Consider the following 20,845-nt stretch of genomic DNA (forward strand, 5'->3'; position numbering starts at 1 on the left):
ACAAAAAAAAAAAAAAAAAAAAAAAATTAACTGGGCGTGGTGGCGCACACCTGTTGGGAAACTAAGGTGGGAAGATGGCTTGGGCCCCAGGGTGGAAGCTACGGTGAGCTGTGATCGTGACACTGCACTCCAGCCTGAACAACAGAGCAAGACCCTGTCTCAAAAAAATAAATGAATAAAGTATGAGCCAGTGATTTTTTGTTTTAAAACAAGCCAAGCCATCATTCACACACAAAGGCTAGAAACGATAGTTTTGAACATACAGGAATTCTGGGGATATTTTTCCCATGGGAATATTTTTCTTTTTTTGAGATAGAGTTTCGTCTTGTTGCCCAGGCTGGAGTGCAATGGCGTGATCTTGGCACACCGCAACTTCTGCCTCCTAGGTTCAAGCGATTCTCCTGCCTCAGCCTCCTGCGTAGCTGGGAATACAGGCATGTGCCACCACGCCTGGCTATTTTTGTATTTTTAGTAGAGACAGGGTTTCTCCATGTTGGTCAGGCTGGTCTCAAACTCCCGACCTCAGGTGGTCCGCCCGCCTCGGCCTCACAAAGTGCTGGGATTACAGGCATGGACCACTGTGCCCGGCCTCCCATGGGAATGTTTTTCTTGAGGAAACTGCTAATGAATAAACATTACTCACCAATGGATAGCAAAGGGAACTTCAGCAAAGGGACAAGCAGGAGCACTGAGTGTATAGAACTGCAAAACTAAGACTAAACAAACCCAGGTTTTGGGGAGAAAAAACAGAATGTAAATGTTACCTACTCTGACAATATAGAAATGATGCAATAGAAAAATTAGGAGGACAAAGATTATGGAATAAACAAAGTAAGGTGAGTTTTGGCAGGCTGTTTCATCTATAATAACTGAGAGTTAAAAGATTATTTAAATCACATTTAATTAATAGTGTAAGAATAATATTAAGAAAAACAACATTGCTGGCTAAAATCAGATAATAGGTCAGTCACCATGGCTGACACCTGTAATCCCAGCACTTTGGGAGGCTGAGGCAGGAGGATCGCTTGAGGCTAGCTACTTGGGAGGCTGAGGTGAGAGGATCATTTGAGCCCAGGAGTTCAAAGCTGCAGTGAGCTAATGATTGCGCCGCTGCACTTTATTTAGCCTGGGTGACACAGTGAGACTCCACCTCAAAAAAAAAATAAAAAGGGCCAGGTGTGCCGGCTCATGCTTATAATCCAGGCAGTCAGATCACTTGAGGTTGGGAGTTCGAGACCAGCCTAACCAACATGGAGAAACACCATCTCTACTAAAAATACAAAATTAGCTGGGCATGGTGGTGCATGCCTGTAATCCCAGCTACTCTGGAGGCTAAGGCAGGGCAAGTGCTTGAACCTGGGAGGTGGAGGTTGCAGTGAGCTGAGATGGCACCATTGCACTCCAGCCTGGGCAACAAGAGTGAAACTCTGTTTCCAAAAAAAAAAAAAAAAAAGAATTCTTGAATCCATACTGATACAAATTCATTCACTCATTCACTCATTCATGGAGGAGAAGGGAAAGTTCTTCCTTACAGCAGAATTCCAACCAATAAGTGTAAAATGAATGATGAAAGCAGAAAATTTGCCAGGTGCAGTGGCTCACTTCTGAATCCTACCTAGCAATTTGGTAGGCCAAAGTGGGAGGATCGCTTGAGGCAGGAATTCAAGACCAGCCTGAGCAACACAGCTTTTCGGAGACCTTGTCTCTGAAAAAAAATTAGCCAGGCACGATGGTGGATCACTTGAGCCCAGGAGGTTGAGGTTGCAGTAAGCAGTGACTGCGCCACTGCACTCCAGCCTGGGCACCCGAGTGAGACCCTATCTCAAAAATATATATGAAATAAAAAATGAATAGAAAATTACCACTTGCAAACTGTTAGGTTTGAGATTTGATTTTACCCTACTTACAAACTAATACATTAGCCTCTTGCTTGTTTTATGGATGTGGCCTAAGAAACAAGACTCCTGGCCAAGCACGGTGGCTCACGCCTGTAATCCCAGGACTTTGGGAGGCTGAGGCAGGTGGATCACGAGGTCAGGAGATCGAGATCATCCTGGTCAACATGGTGAAACCCTGTCTCTACTGAAAATACAAAAATTAGCTGGGTGTGGTGGTGCGTGCCTGTAGTCCCAGCTACTCAGGAGGCTGAGGCAAGGAGAATCACTTAAACCCAGGAGGCAGAAGCTGCAGTGAGCCAAGATCGTGCCCCTGCACTGTAGCCTGGGTGACAGAGCAAGACTCTGTCTCAAAAAAAAAAAACAAAAAACAAGTCTCCTGTCTCAAAGAACTTTATAGCTTACAGCACATCAAGCAGCACAGGCAGTAGGATAATTGCATCACTTCCCTTTTCCCTCCAACTTCCATGGGGTAACACGACATGACCCAGATGGATGCCTCAAAGACGGTGGGTTTGGATCACAGCTAAGGAACACTCAGCTCGGGGAATCTACTGTTTGTGTTTTTGTTTTTTATTGTTTTTTATTTTTTTTTTATTTTTTAGAGATAGAGTTTCGCTCTTGTTGCCCAGGCTGGAATGCAATGGCGCTATTTTGGCTTACCGCAACCTCCACTTCCTGGGTTCAAGCTATTCTCCTGCCTCAGCCTCCCCAGTAGCTGGGATTACAGTGCCATCACACCTGGCTCATTGTGTATTTTTTTAGTAGAGATGGGTTTTTTCCATGTTGGTCAGGCTGGTGTCGAACTCCCAACCTCAGGTGATCTGCCCACCTCGTTTATTGTTTTATTGTTTTATTTTTGTAGAGATGGGGTCTCACTGTGTTGCCTAGGCTGGTCTCGAACTCCTGGCCTCAAAGGATCCTCCACCTTCGCCTTCCAAAGTTCTGGGATGGCTGGGCGCAGTGGCTCACACCTGTAATCCCAGCACTTTGGGAGGCCAAGGGGGGCAAATCACCTGAAGTCAAGAGTTTGAGACCAGCCAGGCCAACATGGTGAAGCCCTGTCTCTACAAAAATACAAAAATTAGCCAGGCGTGGTGACGGGCACCTATAGTCCCAGCTACTCAAGAGGATGAGGCAGGAGAATCACTTGAACCCAGAAGATGGAGGCTGCAGTGAGCCGATATCGCGCCACTGCACTCCAGTCTGGGCAACAGAGTGAGCAGAGTGAGACTCCACCTCAAAAAAAAAAAAAAAAAAAATGCTGGATTTATAGACATGAGCCACTATGCCAGGCTGAAATCTATTGTTTTTATACCAAGCAGTGGGCAAGCCTGCTCTTTGTCCAGGAGGAAACATTAACTTGTCTCTGAAGATTAGTAGCTGTATAAACAACTCTGAGAAAAGCCCCAAATAAAGAGCATTCTTGGGCCTTGCATTCTTGGCACACACAGCAAGACATGTAAGCACGCAACAGATCCATGGAGGACTTTCAATACAAAGATCACAGTAATAATTGTTTCAGGCAAAAATTATTGATGGGCTGGGCACAGTGGCTCATGCCTGTAACCCCAGCACTTTGGGAGGCTGAGGCAGGAGGACTGCTTGAGCCTAGGAGTTTGAAACTCACCCAAGCAACATAGCATGACCTTATCTCTAAAAAAAAAAAAAAAAAAGTTTTAAATTAGCCAGGCATAGTGGTGTACACCTGAAGTCTCAGCTACTCAAGAGGCTGAGATAAGAAGCTGAGCCCAGGAGGTTCAGGCTGCAGTAAGCTGTGTGATTGAGCTACTGCACTCCAGCCTGGACACAGTGAGACCCTGTGTCAAAAACAACAACAAAATCGATGGATGCTTAAATTAGTAGGCACTGTTATGATGAAAAACAGAACAGTCACATATTTTCCCACAAAATGTTTATTAAATGCTTATTAAATACAAAGAAAAGCTAGTAACTTTAAAGTAGAGCAATCTGGCAAATATTAACCAAGTGAACAAAGTTAACATCACCAGGAATGAGAAAAACTGACATCATGTGACTCTTCCTATGATGCCTTGAAAAGGACACATACTCTCTGGTGTTCTTGCCAAAAATGAACAACCTGGTTTTTTTTTTGTTTTTTTGTTTTTTTTTGATAATGGAGTCTTGCTCTATAGCCCAGGCTGGAGTGCAGTGGCGTGATCTCCACTCACCTCAACCTCCGCCTCCCGGCTTCAAGTGATTCTCCTGCCTCAGTCTCCTGAGTAACTGGGATTACTCAGCGTGCAGCACGATGCCCAGCTAATTTTTTGTATTTTTAGTAGAGACGGGATTGCACCATATTGGCCAGGACGGTCTCAATCTCTTAACCTCATGGTCCACCCACCTTGGCCTCCCAAAGGGCTGGGATTACGGGCATGAGCCACTGCGCCCGGCCATAACCTGCATTTAAACATAAGAAAATATCAGGCCAGGTGCAGTGGCTCATGCATGTAATCCTAGCACTTTGGGAGGCAAAGGCAGGTAGATGACCTGAGGTCAGGAGTTTGAGACCAGCCTGGCTAACATGCCGAAACCCTAACTCTACTAAAAGTACAAAAATTAGCCCAGCATGGTGGTGGGTGCCTGTAATCCCAGCTACTCCGGAGGCTGAGGCAGGAGAATCACTTGAACCCGGGAGGCGGAGGCTGCAGAGAGCAGAGATAGCGCCACTGCACTCCAGCCTGGGCAAAAGAGCGAGAGCGAGACTCCGTCTTTAAAAAATTTGAAAAAAAAAAAAAAAAATCATAAGGAAACATCAACTAACCCTTAGGTAAGGAACAGTCTGTAAAATAACAGGACAGTACTAAAAAAAATGCCAAGATCATTAAAGACTGAAAAATTGCAGAACTGTTCCAGACTGAAGAACGTGACAAGTAAATGTGAAGAGTAATTCTAGATAAATAGAATCCTGGGCCAGAGATAGAACATTCATGATATAATTAGCAAAATTTGAATGAAATCTATTGATTGGATCCTGCATCAATGTTAATTTCTTATTCCAGGGTTAAATGTGATGTTTACAATAGAAGGATCTGTGGGTAGAGTATGGGAATTCTTCTTACTGTTTTTTACAAATTCTTTTTATGTTTGAGACAGGGTCTCGCTCTATCACTCAGGCTGGAGTGTAGTGCTGCGATTCTGGCTCACTGCAACATCCACCTCCCAGGTTCAAGCAATTCTGCCTCAGCCACACAAGTAGGTGGGAATACAGGCATGCGCCACGACACCTGGCTTTTTTTTTTTTTTGCTTTAAATTCAGGGAAACGTGCAGAATGTGCAGTTTTGTTACACAGATATACATATGCCATGGTGGCCTGCTGCACCCATTAACCCATCCTCTAGGTTTTTTTTGTTTGTTTTTGAAAGAGTCTCACACTGTCGCCCAGGCTAGAGTACAGTGGCACCATCTCGGCTCACTGCAAGCTCCACCTCCTGGATTCATGCCATTCTCTCACCTCAGCCTCCGGAGTAGCTGGGACTACAGGCGCCGGCCACCATGCCCAGTTAATTTGTTTTTTGTATTTTTAGTAGAGACGGGTTTCACCAAGTTGGTCAGGCTGGTCTCGAACTCCTGATCTCGTGATCCGCTCACCTCAGCCTCCCAAAGTGCTGGGATTACAGGCGTGAATCACTGTGCCTGGCCTTTTTTTTTTTTGAGGAGTCTCGCTCTGTTGCCCAGGCTGGAGTGCAGTGACGTGATCTTGGCTCACTGCAACTTCCATTTCCAGAATTCAAATGATTCTCCTTCCTCAGCCTCCTAAATAGCTGGGATTACAGGCGTGCGCCACCACACCCAGCTAACTTTTTATATTTTTGGTAGAGATGGGGTTTCACCATGTTGGCAAGGTTGGTCTTGAACTCCTGACCTCAAGTCATCTGCCCACCTCGGCCTCACGAAGTACTGGGATTACAGGTGTGAGCCACTGTGCCTGGCCTTTTTTTTTTTTGAGACAGAGTCTGGCTCTGTTACTCAGGCTGGAGTGCAGTGGCATGATCTTGGCTCACTGCAACCTCTGCTTCCTGAGTTCAAGCAATCCTCATGCCTCAGCCTCCCTAGTAGCTTGGATCACAGATGCACACCACCAGGCTAGGCTAATGTTTGTATTGTTACAGAGACGGGGTTTCACCATGTTGGCCTGGATGGTCTTGAACTCCTGACCTCAAGTGATCCGCCTGCCTCGGCCTCCCAAAGTGCTGGGATTACAAGCATGCGCCACCATGTCTGGCCTCCTCATAACATTTTTAACAGCAGTTATAATAAATCTGAATGCACACCATGTAATGCCTATGGAACTAATAACTAATCTTCTATTGTGCAGTGCTACTAGTCACATATATAGATGTTTTTGTGATTCTCAAATACACAAACCCACCTAAAAGCATCATATATCCAGATATTCACTGCAGCCTGAATAGCAGATTGGGAACAACTTACACATTAGTCAGTAGGTGACCAGTTAGTTGTGTCATTCTTTTTGAGACAGGGTCAGCTCTGTCGCCCAGGCTGAAGTGCAGTGGCAAGATCATAGCTGACTGCAACCTCCGCCTCCCAGATTCCAGCGATCCTCCCACCTCAGCCTCCCAAGTAGCTGGGACCACAGACGTGCAGCACCACACCCGGCTAATTTTTGTATATTTTGTATAGATGGAGTCTCGCTATGTTGCCTCGACTGATCTTGAACTCTCAGGCACAAGTGATGCCCCCGCCTCAGCCTCCGAAAGTGCCGGGATTACAGGCGTGAGCCACTGAGCCCTGGCCCCTAGTTGTGTCATTCTTACAAAGAACATCACGCAGCTGTTACCGAGGACTTCCCATTAGTCTTGATATAGCACAATCTCCAAGACACTTAAAGTATAACACACCCTACAGTGTGTATTATGAATTGCCATTTGTGTGAGGAAATGATTATATTCACATATAAGTTTATAAATTCAGAAAGCATTCCGAAAATTCATAGAGTATCCAGGGGTAACTTTGTCTCTAGTGTTGAACTAGAGGTGGGAGGAAGATTTAATTTCCACCACATGCCCTTTGGTGCCTTTTGAATTCAGAACGATTTCCATTATTTATTAAAAATAAAATATCAGCCGGGCGCGGCAGCTCACGCCTGTAATCCCAACACTTTGGAAGGCCGAGGCGGGAGGATCACTTGAACTCAGGAGGATCACTTGAATTCTGAAGTTTGAGACCACTCATGTAGACATGAGACCCTATGTCTACAAAAACAATATAAATAAATAAAGTAAAATATCACGTGTTACGGAATCCCTGGTATTTGGCGGGACACTGGATACTGGAAACAATTGTGGAGCTCTTTGGAAATTTACCTTAACAGGGAGGGAGTCCTCTCAAAGGCAGGAATGACTCTACAAGGGTGAGTTTTCAAATCTGCCATGGGGGCCTCGGGCCTCAGCAGCATCCAGAGCCCTACGGACCGGCAGGTTCTTACGTCTCAACTCCCATCGCACCAGTTCTGCAGCTTTCTAAAGGTATCCAGCACTTTCTACCTTGCATTCTATCTTCATCTTCGCTAGGCCTCACAGCACCGCATGATCCCGGGGCAGGGTGCTTATCAGACTCGCGTGTGTCTCCACGGCACCTAGGGCACCGTCAAGCTCAGGGTCCAGAAAGCTCCAATGAAAGAGATAAAAGCGTGAACCCGGGGGGCGGAGCTTGCAGTGAGCCGAGATCGCGCCACCGCACTCCAGCCAGGGCGACAGAGCGAGGCTCAGTCTCAAAAAAAGAAAGAAAGGCATAAAATCAGCAAAGAAAGGAGACTGAGGAGCAAACCGCGAGAGTAGAGGCGGGAGGAGGCCCACCCTACGCCCTGCCCCCGCGAAGCACAAGCCCCGCCTGCGTCCTGGGCTCTCGGGTCCACAAAGCTGGGCCCCGCTGAGCTGCGACACCGGAACCAAGGAGCACGGTCGGCCGGGAATAGGCTCCTCCCGTGCGCGATGACGCCGCGGCCGCCGCGCGATGGGTGGGACCGTAGGCGCCGTGCAGCCACGGACCAATGGGCGGGCCCCGGACGACCTGTGGCCCAATGGCGGAGGCGCGCGGGCACGCTGGGGGCCGGCCGGACGCGCCGACTTTTCCAGAAGACCCGGATAGTTCCTCCTGGCCACGCCGCGCCGGCTCTGGGTTCTCAGCCTCGTTTCCTTTTCCTCCGCTGGAGCAGCGATGGCGGCGGTGAAAACCCTGAACCCCAAGGCCGAGGTGGCCCGAGCGCAGGCGGCCCTGGCGGTCAACATCAGCGCGGCGCGGGGTCTGCAGGACGTGCTAAGGACCAACCTGGGGCCCAAGGGCACCATGAAGATGTGAGGCGGGGCTGAAGGGAGGGCCGGGTGGGCACCGCGCGCCGCCACGCACCTGGCTGGTCCGGGACCACGGGCTGGAGCCCGCCGCCTCGGGGCTCCGCAGCCGCCTTTCTCCGCGTCCTTCGGGGTCGGTCCTGTTGTCTGCTAAGCCCCACCGTCCCGGCCATTTCTTCCAGCGTCCATGCCGTCTCCGGGGAGAACAAAGCGGCTCTAGAGCGCGGCGTTCCCCTCCCTCTGGGGCTTCTAGGCACTCTGAGGACTCGGCACAATCTCTGCGGGGACGGGGTGGGAACTACACCTGTTCCTCCAGCCTGCGGGAGATAACTAGCCCCATATCCCTGGCTCCGTAAGATCTGGGAAGAGCCCGTTTTCTAATGGGACTTTTAGTTATCGTTGAAAAGTCACGTCTGATTCATTTCTGTCCCTTAAACAGGCTCGTTTCTGGCGCTGGAGACATCAAACTTACTAAAGACGGCAATGTGCTGCTTCACGAAATGGTGAGAGGTGCTCTGCTCTAGGTCAGAAAGGTCTTGATTTTCCGTAGATTGTTTGCTTTGTAGAAAGACTTGCAGTGTCCGTTTTCAAGGCAGGAGAACATTTAGAAGTGGCATGTAATCAATAATAGTACTCACAGTGCCTGGAGTCTGACAGCTCTGCCTTTGAATCCCTGTTTTTTTGCTATTCACAGTCTGGGCTAAAGGACTGTAATTGTATATTAAAGTTAATTGTTATAAAATTTGAAAAATTAAGAGAGGTTGACACAATCACATGGGCAAAATGCATGAGGATGATTTTTCTTTTTTTTTTTTTTTTTTTTAGTTTTTATTAGACGAAGTGTTGCTGTGTCGCACAGTGGCACAATCTTGGCCCACTGCAACCTCCACCTCCCGGGTTCAAGCGATTCTTCTGTCTTAGCCTCCCAAGTAGCGAGGATGCAGGCTCGGGCCACCACTCCCAGTTAATTTTTGTATTTTTAGTAGAGAGAGGATTTCACCGTGTTGACCAGGCTGGTCTTGAACTCCTGACTTCAGGTGATCCGCCCGCCTCAGCCGCCGAAAGTGCTGGGATTACTAGGCGTGAGCCACCGCACGCAGCCGGTTTTTCTCTTTTTAAAACAGCAATTTCTCCGTTAGGTCTCATCTCCATCTCCAAGTGGAGGGGATTGAAATCTGTCTCTTTGCAAGTCTTAGGGATGGAGAATATGAGATTATTGAGGGGAGTATGCGTTTTACTCATCCCCTGAATTCCCAAAACTTAGCAGTTCAAGAACAGGAAATGATTTCCTGCTGATTTGAGTTCAGAATAATACTTAGGGTTTTGCTAGTAGTGTACCAAGCTATCAACATCCAAATGAAATATCTTTAGTAAGCACTTGGTAACCTAGGAGGTGTAGTGTTTGTTTTTAGTGGGCTCAATGGTGGCCCGTGTTGGAAAAGTGGAGCATAGTTAAACTTGATGTCAGAATTGTTTGGGGGCTGGGTGCGGTGGCTCATGTTTGTAATCCCAGCACTTTGGAAGGCTGAGGTAGGTGGCTCATTTGAGGCCAGGAGTTCACGACCAGCCCTGGCCAACGTGGTAAAACTCTGTCTCTACAAAAAATACAAAAATTAGCCGGACGTGGTCCTGCACGCCTGTTGTCTCAGCTACTCCAGAGGCGGAGGCAGGAGAATCGATTGCTTGAACCTGGGAGGCTGAGGTGTCATTGAGCCGAGTTTGTGCCACTGCACTCCAATGTAGGTGACAGAGACTGTCTCCAAAACAAAACAAAAAATTATTTGGGTTTTAGTGTGTGAGAAATACAGCATAAGTAGAGAGAAGCACGTTGAACATTTACAATTTAAGAAAAAATTATAAAATGGACACACACAACCACCACTGTAGCTAAGAAATAAATTGTTGCTACCACCTCAGAAGTCTCCTCCCACTGGAACCTCTCTCCAATCTCCAGAAGTCTTTCAGTTTTCTTTGAAAAAATTACAAACCTACAAAAATAATTACGATGTGTGTGCCCTTTAGGAGATACCTGACTTATTCTCACTAGAGCCATACACTTGCCATAAAGAGGCAAGGATGTAAAATTATGTTTTACTGTTAACTGGTAGCTCTGTCATTTTGAGTAAACTTTTACTTAGCCTCAAGCTTCCTCGTCTGTAAAGTAGAGATAACCTGGGAAGTAAATTACACATGAAAACGTTTCAATCATAATTGCATGTGCGTGATAGTTAATCGAAGTAATTTGTAGCCAAACACTTGGGTAGCTTTTTCAAGTAGAGAGCACTTAAAGAGGCCCTTCCTACATTTTGTTTGTGTTTTATTTAGACTGCTTCATGTTGTTTTAAGTGATTCATTCTTTTTCTACTTTCAGCAAATTCAACATCCAACGGCTTCCTTAATAGCAAAGGTAGCAACAGCCCAGGATGATATAACTGGTGATGGTACGACTTCCAATGTCCTAATCATTGGAGAACTACTGAAACAGGCGGATCTCTACATTTCTGAAGTATGCACAACTCTTGTTTCTGTAATATTTTATTGTATACAGGAAGTGTCTGATACTTATTTATACAAATTGATGTGCTGTTAATAGCTGAGGCCATACAGTAGAACTAGGGGGCTTAAATCTGGGTCTTTGTCCTGATCTAAAACAAATTGTGACTTTGGACAGGTTATGGAACCTTTCTTGGCCTGAAAATAATTTTGTAATGAAGTTGTATTGCCTACGTGATTTGTATCTGTCCTTAGTGTAGGTTAATAATTTAGATCTAAAAGTGGAATGTTTAGGAATATTTGTTAGGAAAAAAGCATCCAAAAGCTTATATTTGGATAAATTCCACTTTTTTAAGCCCTGATTAGTTCCAAGGTTAAAACAAACCTCAGTGAGTATGAATCTGTTGTCAGAATTTCCTGGAAAAAGAGAGCAGTCTTTATTAAATAATTAGTAAATGATGTGAATTAGTTTGAGATTACCTATAGAAAAGAGAATAGTCCAAGCGTGGTCGCTCACACCCGTAATCCCAGCACTTTGAGAGGCCGAGGTGAGCGGATCACCTGAGGTCGAGAGTTTGAGACCAGTCTGACCAACATGGAGAAACCCCATCTCTACTAAAAATACAAAAATTAGCCGGGCATGGTGGCGCATGCCTGTAATCCCAGCTACTTGGGAGGCTGAAGTAGGACAATCGCTTGAACCCAGGAGGCGGAGGATGTGGTGAGTCGGGATCGTGCCATTGCCTCCAGCCTGGGCAACAAGTGCGAAACTCCGTCTCCAAAAAAAAAAAAAAGAAAGAAAGAAAAGATAGAATAATGTTACCACCTGCGAGTCCTTGGTTGGGACACAGTGTCGATTTTGAAATGATTCAGAGTGGTTTGCACAGTGAATACCCAAGTTTGCTTTATAGTTTCCTTGGCTTTGACCCTGTGCTAGAGCATTACCTGTTCTTCTCCTCTGCATTGAAAGGAATATTTATCCTTTTAAATGTATTCCGAAAGCCAGCACATTATATTACCTCGTGTTCAAAGGTATGATGATCCAGAATACCCTTTCAGGAATTAACTGAACTTTGTCAGGAACTGTGGTTGCACCTACTTGATGCAAGTGTTAATGTGTGTTTATTGTAGGGCCTTCATCCCAGAATAATCACTGAAGGATTTGAAGCTGCAAAGGAAAAGGCCCTTCAGTTTTTGGAAGAAGTCAAAGTAAGCAGAGAGATGGACAGGGAAACACTTATAGATGTGGCCAGAACATCTCTTCGTACTAAAGTTCATGCTGAACTTGCAGATGTCTTAACAGAGGTATGTATTAAATGTTGTCTGTGTCTGGTATAGTACACCTATATAGAAAATCTCTGATAGTAGAAACATGAATATAATTCCCAATTTCAATTACAAGGTGCTGTATAGGTTCATTTTTGGGGCAATGATACCTAATTTGTGTCTCTAAAATGAGGAAATTCAAATAATAGTATACGTAACTGGGTTATAAAAGTAAAATTGAGGCTTTCATTAAAAGGTTTGTAAAGTGGAGATTTTGTTACTAGAAAGCTTCCAAGTTACCAGTATTTTTAATGAAACAGAATTGTTTTTTGTTTTGTTTTTTTTTTTTTTGAGACGGAGTCTGGCTCTGTCGCCCGGGCTGGAGTGCAGTGGCCGGATCTCAGCTCACTGCAAGCTCCGCCTCCCGGGTTTACGCTATTCTCCTGCCTCAGCCTCCCGAGTAGCTGGGACTACAGGCGCCCGCCGCCTCGCCCGGCTAGTTTTTTGTATTTTTTAGTAGAGACGGGGTTTCACCGTGTTCGCCAGGATGGTCTCGATCTCCTGACCTCGTGATCCGCCCGTCTCGGCCTCCCAAAGTGCTGGGATTACAGGCTTGAGCCACCGCGCCCGGCCTGAAACAGAATTGTTAATGTTAATTAATGTTTGGGAATTACAGATTGAGATTTCAGAAATGTAAATGGCTTCAGTTGTTGCTGTTTACATATATTCTGTTTGCTCATAGAAAAAGACTTAAATCAGTGTATAATTGTAAAATGAAACTGTGTAGCCTTCGGAAAAGCAAGATGTTTCTGCTGCTGCAAATTGAATTTACTTAATGGTTATGCTTCTCCAATTGCAGGCTGTAGTGGACTCCATTTTGGCCATTAAAAAACAAGATGAACCTATTGATCTCTTCATGATTGAGATCATGGAGATGAAACATAAATCTGAAACTGATACAAGGTATGTGGTAGAATACTGTGAAATACTAATGATCGGGCATGGGGGCTTACTCCTGTAATCCCAGCACTTTGGGAGGCCGTGGCGGGCAAATCACCTGAGGTCAGGAGTTCAGACCAACCTGGCCAACATGGAGAAACCCTGTTTCTATTAAAATTACAAAAATTAGCTGGGCGTACCGGGCGTGGTGGCACGCGCCTGTAATCCCAGCTACTCGGGAGGCTGATGCAGCAGAATCGCTTGAATCTGGGAGGTGGAGGTTGCAGTGAGCTGAGATCACACCATTGCACTCCAGCCTGAGTGACAACAGTGAAACTCCGTCCCAAAAAAAACAAAAAATAAACTGTGTTTAGAAATTTAGGGGTGCTTTGTACAATATATGGTTGGCTTTTTTTTTTTTTTTTTCCTAAGACTGAGTCTCACTCTTGTGGCCCAGGCTGGAGTGCAGTGGCACAATCTCTACTCAACTGCAAGCTCTGCTTTCCGGGTTCACGTCATTCTGCTCCAGCTTCCTGAGTAACTGGGACTACAGGTGCCTGCCATCACGCCTGGCTAATTTTTTTTGTATTTTTAGTAGAGAAGGGGTTTCACCATATTAACCAGGATGGTCTTAATCTCCGACCTCGTGATTCGCCCGCCTCGGCCTCCCAGAGTGCTGGGATTACAGGCATGAAATCGTTGGCAATTTTTAAAATATCTTTGGGTATAAAATGTTGTGTATTTACCTGAAGATATAAGCTGGATAAATTGCTAGATGAATATTGTTTTTACTTTTAGTAATATTTTCTTCTGAAATAAGGTGAATGTGATGTTATATTTATGGTTAGAGTGATTCTGAAAAGTGAATGACATCAGTCATTTGGCATTTATTGATTTGCTAGGTACGAAGCATAATGAGAAGTAATAGAGAAATTTAAAAAATTTTTTTCAAAGACTTAGAAAATGTTTGTGTTTTTCTTTTGTGTGTGTGTGTGGAGAATGGAGTCTCCCTATGTTGCCTGGGCTGGTTTTAAATTCCTGGGATTAAGGTGTCCTCTCACTTCTGCCTCCCTAAGTGCTGGGATTACAGGCGCTTGGCAGAAAACATGTTTTTAAAGGACGTCATCACAGTTTGACAGCCTACTAGTGAGACTATCTCTGCAGACTTTTCTGTACAGCACAGGATCTTCAAGTAATTCAAGAAATAAGCTGGACGCGGTGGCTCATGCTTGTAATCCCAGCACTTTAGGAGGCCGAGGCAGGCGGATCATGAGGTCAGGAGATTGAAACCATCCTGGCTAACACAGTGAAACCCCGTCTCTACTAAAAATACAAAAAATATTAGCTGGGCATGGTGGTGGGCACCTGTAGTCCCAGCTACTCAGGAGGCTGAGGCAGGAGAATAGTGTGAACCCAGGAGGTGGAGCTTGCAGTGAGCCGAGACGACACCACTACCCTCCAGCCTGGGCGACAGAGCGAGACTCCGTCTCAAAAAAAAAAAAGAAATGTGACTGCATGAAATATCAATACCTTCTTAGTTGAGCGTTTAACATATTATACACCCATGTGAAAATCAATAACCGTAATTTTGTGTGTGTTTGAACAGCTTAATCAGAGGGCTTGTTTTGGACCATGGAGCACGGCATCCTGATATGAAGAAAAGGGTGGAGGATGCATATGTCCTCACTTGTAACGTATCACTAGAGTATGAAAAAACGTAAGTTTATAGCCCCTTAACAGTGAAATCGAGGAGCTTCGTATTTTAGGGGAGTTATTTTTTGTGAAACTTTGTTTCCCACTGTAAGGACAATAATGCTCAAATTGGTTTGGGGGAGTTACAGGAAACAGTCTCTGAAGATGTATAAGGGACAGGATTCGAGCTTAGTGAACTGTTAAATCTTAGGACTAAACCAGTTTCAGAAGCTACTTTCTTAGAATGTTTTCCTGTTTTCTGTAACCTTTTTTTTTTCTTAATAGAGAAGTGAGTTCTGGCTTTTTTTACAAAAGTGCAGAAGAGAGAGAAAAACTCGTAAAAGCTGAAAGAAAATTCATTGAAGATAAAGTTAAAAAAATAATAGAACTGAAAAGGAAAGTCTGTGGTGATTCAGATAAAGGATTTGTTGTTATTAATCAAAAGGTGAGAATGAAAACCCAATGTATAAACTAAATAGTATGTATCATCCTTTTTGCTTTTAAGGTGAAAGATGTTGAAATCAATTTTTATTTTTGTTATAGGGAATTGACCCCTTTTCCTTAGATGCTCTTTCAAAAGAAGGCATAGTCGCTCTGCGCAGAGCTAAAAGGAGAAATATGGAGAGGTATCCGAGTAATTTGACTTTTACTCATTTTCAAGTGAATTGGGATTATTTTTCCTTACAATTTATTTTCGGGTTTTTCAACTGTACAATGAATTGTCATTAACTATATTCACATTGTGCACCCCGTCAGCACTGTCCATCTCTAGGACTTTTTTCATCATCACAAACTGAAACTGTATACCCATTAAATAATTACTCCCCATTTCTCCCTCCCCCTTGCCCCTTGTAAACATTATTTTACTTTTTGTCTCTGAATTCAGTATACTTTTTCCCAAAGAGCTCACCACAATAAGAAGCTTTTTAAAATTTTTTTTTTATTTTATTGTTATTTTTTGAGACAGTCTTGCCGTGTTGTGCAGTGGCATGATCTTGGTTCATTGCAACTTCCACTTCCTGGGTTCATAGGATTCTCAGCCTCCCGAGTAGCTGGGATTACAGGTGTCTGCCACCACGCTCACTGAATTGTTTTGTGTTTTTTTAGTAGAGATGGGATTTTGCTGTGTTAGCTAGGCTGTTCTCAAACTCCTGGCCTCAAGTGATCCACCCACCTCAACCTCCCGAAGTGTTGGGATTACAGGTGTGAGCTACCATGCCTGGCTAATAAAGAGCTCTTGTCCACCTTTAGATTTCATTTGCTGACTTGGGGAGAGTGGTTTAAATGGAGGGTTAAGAGAAAATGCTGGTTTTCAGCTGGTTGATGGCAAATGGAAAGGCTTAGATTAAAGTACATTTTAAAATGTAGTTTTGTGTGTAATTCTGGAAAATTCCTTCCTAAAAATTACTGGTCTTGTCTTTGAAATTCACTGGTAACATTGCTTATCCATCTCCCTTAAAATGCTATTTCAGGCTGACTCTTGCTTGTGGTGGGGTAGCCCTGAATTCTTTTGATGACCTAAGTCCTGACTGCTTGGGACATGCAGGACTTGTGTATGAGTATACATTGGTAAGTGTATTTTCTTCTTTAAGGTAATAGAACCTTTTAGCTCATGAATTATTTTTGTTTGTGTGAGATGGGGTCTCACTCCTGCCCGGGCTGGAGTGCAGTGATGTGGTAACAGTTCACTACAGCCTCATCTTCCTGGGTTCAAGTGATCTTCCCTCAGACATGTGTGCTACCATGCCTGGCTAATTTTTTTTTTTTTTTTTTTTTTTTGGTAATTTTTGTAGAAACAAGTTCATACTGTGTTGCCCAGGCTGGTCTTAAACTCCCGGGCTCAGGCTGTCCTTCACCCTCAGTCTCCCAAAGTGCTGAGATTACAGGCATGAGCCACTGTGTTCATGAAGTCTTGAGCAGAAAAATTAATTGAAATTCAGGATCAGATTTTTGTTTGGGGAAAATCCCATTTCTTTTATATGTGATTTTTCAAAAAGAGATAATTTGCTTTAATGTGATCAAGTTTGTTCCTTATTAATATGCTGCTTGTCATTCTCTGTAAGTCCCTCTTCTGTCTTCACTCTGCACAAATCCTGTTTTTGAAAATCATATTTTTTCTACACATAGGGAGAAGAGAAGTTCACCTTTATTGAGAAATGTAACAACCCTCGTTCTGTCACATTATTGATCAAAGGACCAAATAAGCACACACTCACTCAGATCAAAGACGCAGTGAGGGATGGCTTGAGGGCTGTCAAAAATGCTATTGATGATGGTAAGATCCTCACCATATTTCAATTCTATTGTTTTGCTGGTCTGAAAGGCATGGCCGAATACTGTGTTCTTTTATCAGTAGTTTACACAGCCAGACACCATGCAAAAGCAGTCTTCCCTTTAGAATGACCAATGGTATGCTAAGGTTTTTCATAGCATATCATTATTAAAGGTGAATACAGATAAATAATACTGATCTGTTGAAAGAGCTGCCAGTGGCTAGTGAAGCCATTCTGTTGAAACATTCTCCTATTTGATATGTTAGTCGCTTGTATTTTGTCATAGTAAATTTGTAAGAAATTAATGGCTTTCATATGTGTATTTTAGTTGTTGTTCATAATTAGTTCTGCAGTTTTCTTAGCATTTTTCCTTTTCCCCCATTCAACAGGCTGTGTGGTTCCAGGTGCTGGTGCTGTGGAAGTGGCAATGGCAGAAGCCCTGATTAAATATAAGCCCAGTGTAAAGGGCAGGGCACAGCTTGGAGTCCAAGCATTTGCTGATGCATTGCTCATTATTCCCAAGGTGTGCACGCTTTTAACAGTCAATCTTCCAAAAGATTTAGCTGATCAAACCTTTTTGATAATGTAGGCTTTATTCATAATGTGGATTTTGGATAAGCAAGTTTGATCAGTTTTCTTCCTGACTCTAGAACAGGTATTCCTCATCATCCAAATGTATTTGGTTTCTCTGGGAGGCCTGAATAACTGACGTTTCAGATAACAAGAGATAACCTGTAGTTTAATATTTGCAGTATTAGGGGTTATACTTGAGTACAAACTTGCTTTTTGCTTTTGTTTTAAACTGATACTATTTTCTATTATATACTAATTTTGAGGTATAATTTATGACTGGTATATTGCTGCTGGGTTTGAGGTAGATGAGAGAATTGATCAATAACTTGTGTCTGGTTATTCTCTGAAGGAAGCATAAATGTTCTGTCTTCATGCAATGAGATTTTTTTGTTTGTTTTTTTGAGACGGAGTTTTGCTCTTGTTGCCCAGGCTGGAGTGCAATGGTGCGATCTCGGCTCACTGCAGCCTCAGCCTCTCAAGTAGCTGGGATTACAGGCACTTGCCACCACACCCAGCTAGGTTTTTGTGGGGTTTTTTTTTTTTTTTGTATTTTTAGTAGAGAATGGGGTTCCACCATGTTGGCCAGGCTGGTCTCAAACTCCCGACTTCAGGTGATCCACCTGCCATGGCCTCCCAAAGTGCTGGGATTACAGGCATGAGCTACTGCACCAAGCCAAGATTTTCTTTTTCTTTTTTTCTTATCTTTTTTTTTTTTTTTTTTAAACAGTTATTCCTGTTTTCTCAAGAATTAAATTTGTTTACTTTAGGTTCTTGCTCAGAACTCTGGTTTTGACCTTCAGGAAACATTAGTTAAAATTCAAGCAGAACATTCAGAATCAGGTCAGCTTGTGGGTGTGGACCTGAACACAGGTAAGAGAATGCAACTGTTGTAGAGGGAAAACTAGATGTAATACATGTGAGTTGAAGCCAGGAAAAATTGAAAATGGGGACCAAAAAAAATGTTTTGCTTTGCAATTTGACACCAGTACTATTAGGGAACTCTGGGTTCTAAAATACGATAAAATAGGATATTAATAAAAAATGGAATGACTAGGTATAATTAAGGGACTAGAGTAGACATGAGTAATTTGGGGATACAATTTTGGAGATGTTGAGTAGTGGTAGATGGTTCAGATTAATGTTGAAGGATTTTCATATTGCATTTGCCTTACTTAGTTTTTAATCAAGTACTATGATAAAATAGATTTGGTGATTATATTCCTGGATGAAAACCAGCTAAAGATAGCAATTAATGCCAGAAAAGGGGATCTCGAAATGTAGTGAAATGGTAACAGCCCTAATCTTAGGTTCCTGTAAACAAAACAACACAAATTAAGTACAAAGTAGGAGATAACAGGTACATCCATGCAGTATGTGCAAGACCTATTGTTGTCAGCATTATTATTTATTTTTATTTTTTTATTTTTTTTTTATTTTTTTTTTTTTTTGAGACGGAGTCTCGCTGTGTCGCCCAGGCTGGAGTGCAGTGGCGCGATCTCGGCTCACTGCAAGCTCCGCCCCCCCGGGTTCACGCCATTCTCCTGCCTCAGCCTCCCAAGTAGCTGGGACTACAGGCGCCCACCACCTCGCCCGGCTAATTTTCTTGTATTTTTAGTAGAGACGGGGTTTCACCGTGTTAGCCAGGATGGTCTCGATCTCCTGACCTCGTGATCCGCCCGTCTCGGCCTCCCAAAGTGCTGGGATTACAGGCTTGAGCCACCGCGCCCGGCCTAGCATTATTATTTAATAGAAAAGGTTTCTGGAATGAGGGAAATGATCAGTCCATTTTAGCCAGATTATAGTTGAAGTGCTATACTTCAGTATGAGTAAACAGAAATCTATCCAGAAGAAGAGCGGGGGTGTTCAGGACTTCTCAGTAGAAGTCAGACACTCATCAAATACTGTGTTTAGAGTAGAAAATTGGGCTAACAGAGAAGCTTTGAACTCTCATAGTTAATGCTGGAGGAAATGAGTCATCAGTGATAAGCAAAGCCACACACAATATTGTTGGTTCTTATTGACTGAACTTACTTGAAGAAGATTTGGTTGCTTTTTAGGTGAGCCAATGGTAGCAGCAGAAGTAGGTGTATGGGATAACTATTGTGTAAAGAAACAGCTTCTTCACTCCTGGTAAGTTTGGGAAAATGAAAACTAAACTGTTAGAGAATCATACTCTTCATTTGGTGTGTTCTGTTTAGTTGCTCCTTTTCCCCCCGTGAATAATGTAATCAGCTGGAAGTATGGAAACTGAACTAGCCCTCTCTGATGTTTAGAGGGGAAGGGGGAAATTTAATTGGATGTAATGTGTGCAGCTTGGTTGGAAGTGGGAAATTGAGTCGAATTAGGACTCCTAATCATCTGAGCCATCTTATTTTTGTCCCCCTTTCAGCACTGTGATTGCCACCAACATTCTCTTGGTTGATGAGATCATGCGAGCTGGAATGTCTTCTCTGAAAGGTTGAATTGAAGCTTCCTCTGTATCTGAGTCTTGAAGACTCTGCAAAGTGATCCTGAGAGAATACAGCTGTGGAATTTTTGTCCAAGCTTCAAATGATTTCCAAAGGAATTTTCCCATATGAAAAAAGGAGAGAACACTGGCATCTGTTGAAATTTGGAAGTTCTGAAATTACAGTATTTTTAAAAATTGCACTGAAGCGTATACACATAAAGCAGCTCTTTTACCCAGTAAACAGGATGTTTTGCTTTAGCAGCAGTGACATAAAATTCCATGTTAGATAAGCATATGTTACTTGTTATTAAATATTCCTTGAAAAGCAAATTTTAATGGCTTAATTTTATGTAGACATATGTTAAATTATCCAACAGTACCCTATTGTTAAACATTTGGTTTTAAAATTTTTATGCTAATATAAACAAGTAATTTAAAATTTTGGAAGCATCCTTGTTAGTATAAATTTCTGAGTAAATGCATTGGGTCAGTTGGACTTTGAATGCTTTTAAAATGGCTTTGCTAAAATGCTCCCCCCCTCCACAAAGTTAAGTTGTAGGAAATGGGAAGAGGAGTAAGCTAGAGGCAAGGGAGTTGAGAGAGCTGCAAGTGTAAAGAGGCAAAAACAGGCAGAGGTAAAACGATGATACAAGGCGTGGTGACTAAGGGTTACGGTTATTGGGTGAAATTAGAGATTTGTAGGCCGACTGTGTTTTCAAGCTTCTGAACTTTTGCTTATGCAAAATATCCCAAAGCCTCTAGTGTCATATTTTTCTCACCCAAATTACTACGTTCCACGAGATTATATAGTTGGTCTATCTCAGCAGCCCTTGAAGGTGAAGTTGTGTGTTACTAGGCTGTGTTTTGGGGGGTCAGCAGTGGCCTGAAGTGAGTTGTGCAATAAATGTTAAGTTGAAACCTCCTTTCTGGTC

General features: G+C 43.5%; 2 protein-coding genes and 2 non-coding genes across 10 annotated transcripts in view; 3 read left to right on the plus strand and 1 right to left on the minus strand.

Moving 5' to 3' along the window:
- PSPH (phosphoserine phosphatase) overlaps positions 1-7,616 on the minus strand; it is a 45,145-nt gene extending 37,529 nt beyond the window's left edge. For all 4 annotated transcript variants that reach the window (XM_025378376.1, XM_025378374.1, XM_025378377.1 and 1 more), the window contains exon 1: positions 7,245-7,616. The gene's annotated coding sequence lies outside the window, so the exon portion shown is untranslated. The remainder of the gene's footprint in view (positions 1-7,244) is intronic.
- Positions 7,617-7,881: 265 nt separating this feature from the next.
- On the plus strand, positions 7,882-20,835 carry CCT6A (chaperonin containing TCP1 subunit 6A). Of its 4 annotated transcripts, XM_025378357.1 has the most exons (15): positions 8,029-8,127; positions 8,221-8,234; positions 8,668-8,731; positions 10,600-10,734; positions 11,853-12,026; positions 12,847-12,950; positions 14,533-14,643; positions 14,904-15,063; positions 15,162-15,244; positions 16,091-16,187; positions 16,746-16,893; positions 17,281-17,414; positions 18,232-18,334; positions 19,522-19,594; positions 19,854-20,353. In XM_025378357.1, the coding sequence occupies exons 1-15, from the start codon at positions 8,098-8,100 to the stop codon at positions 19,924-19,926; spliced, it is 1,503 nt and encodes a 500-aa protein (XP_025234142.1). In that variant the 5' UTR covers positions 8,029-8,097; the 3' UTR covers positions 19,927-20,353. The 4 variants fall into 4 exon arrangements, with proteins under 4 accessions (XP_025234141.1, XP_025234143.1, XP_025234144.1 ...); XM_025378356.1 differs by having other exon boundaries at positions 7,882-8,234; positions 19,854-20,835; XM_025378358.1 differs by lacking the exon at positions 14,533-14,643 and having other exon boundaries at positions 7,882-8,234; positions 19,854-20,835.
- LOC112621950 lies at positions 11,601-11,734 on the plus strand. The gene has a single exon (XR_003118870.1). It is a non-coding gene; the product is annotated as a small nucleolar RNA SNORA22 (small nucleolar RNA).
- On the plus strand, positions 16,942-17,076 carry LOC112621941. The gene has a single exon (XR_003118862.1). It is a non-coding gene; the product is annotated as a small nucleolar RNA SNORA15 (small nucleolar RNA).
- Positions 20,836-20,845: the final 10 nt, after the last annotated feature.

The sequence above is a fragment of the Theropithecus gelada genome, chromosome 3 (genome assembly GCF_003255815.1).
Source record: "Theropithecus gelada isolate Dixy chromosome 3, Tgel_1.0, whole genome shotgun sequence".
NCBI lineage: Eukaryota > Metazoa > Chordata > Mammalia > Primates > Cercopithecidae > Theropithecus > Theropithecus gelada.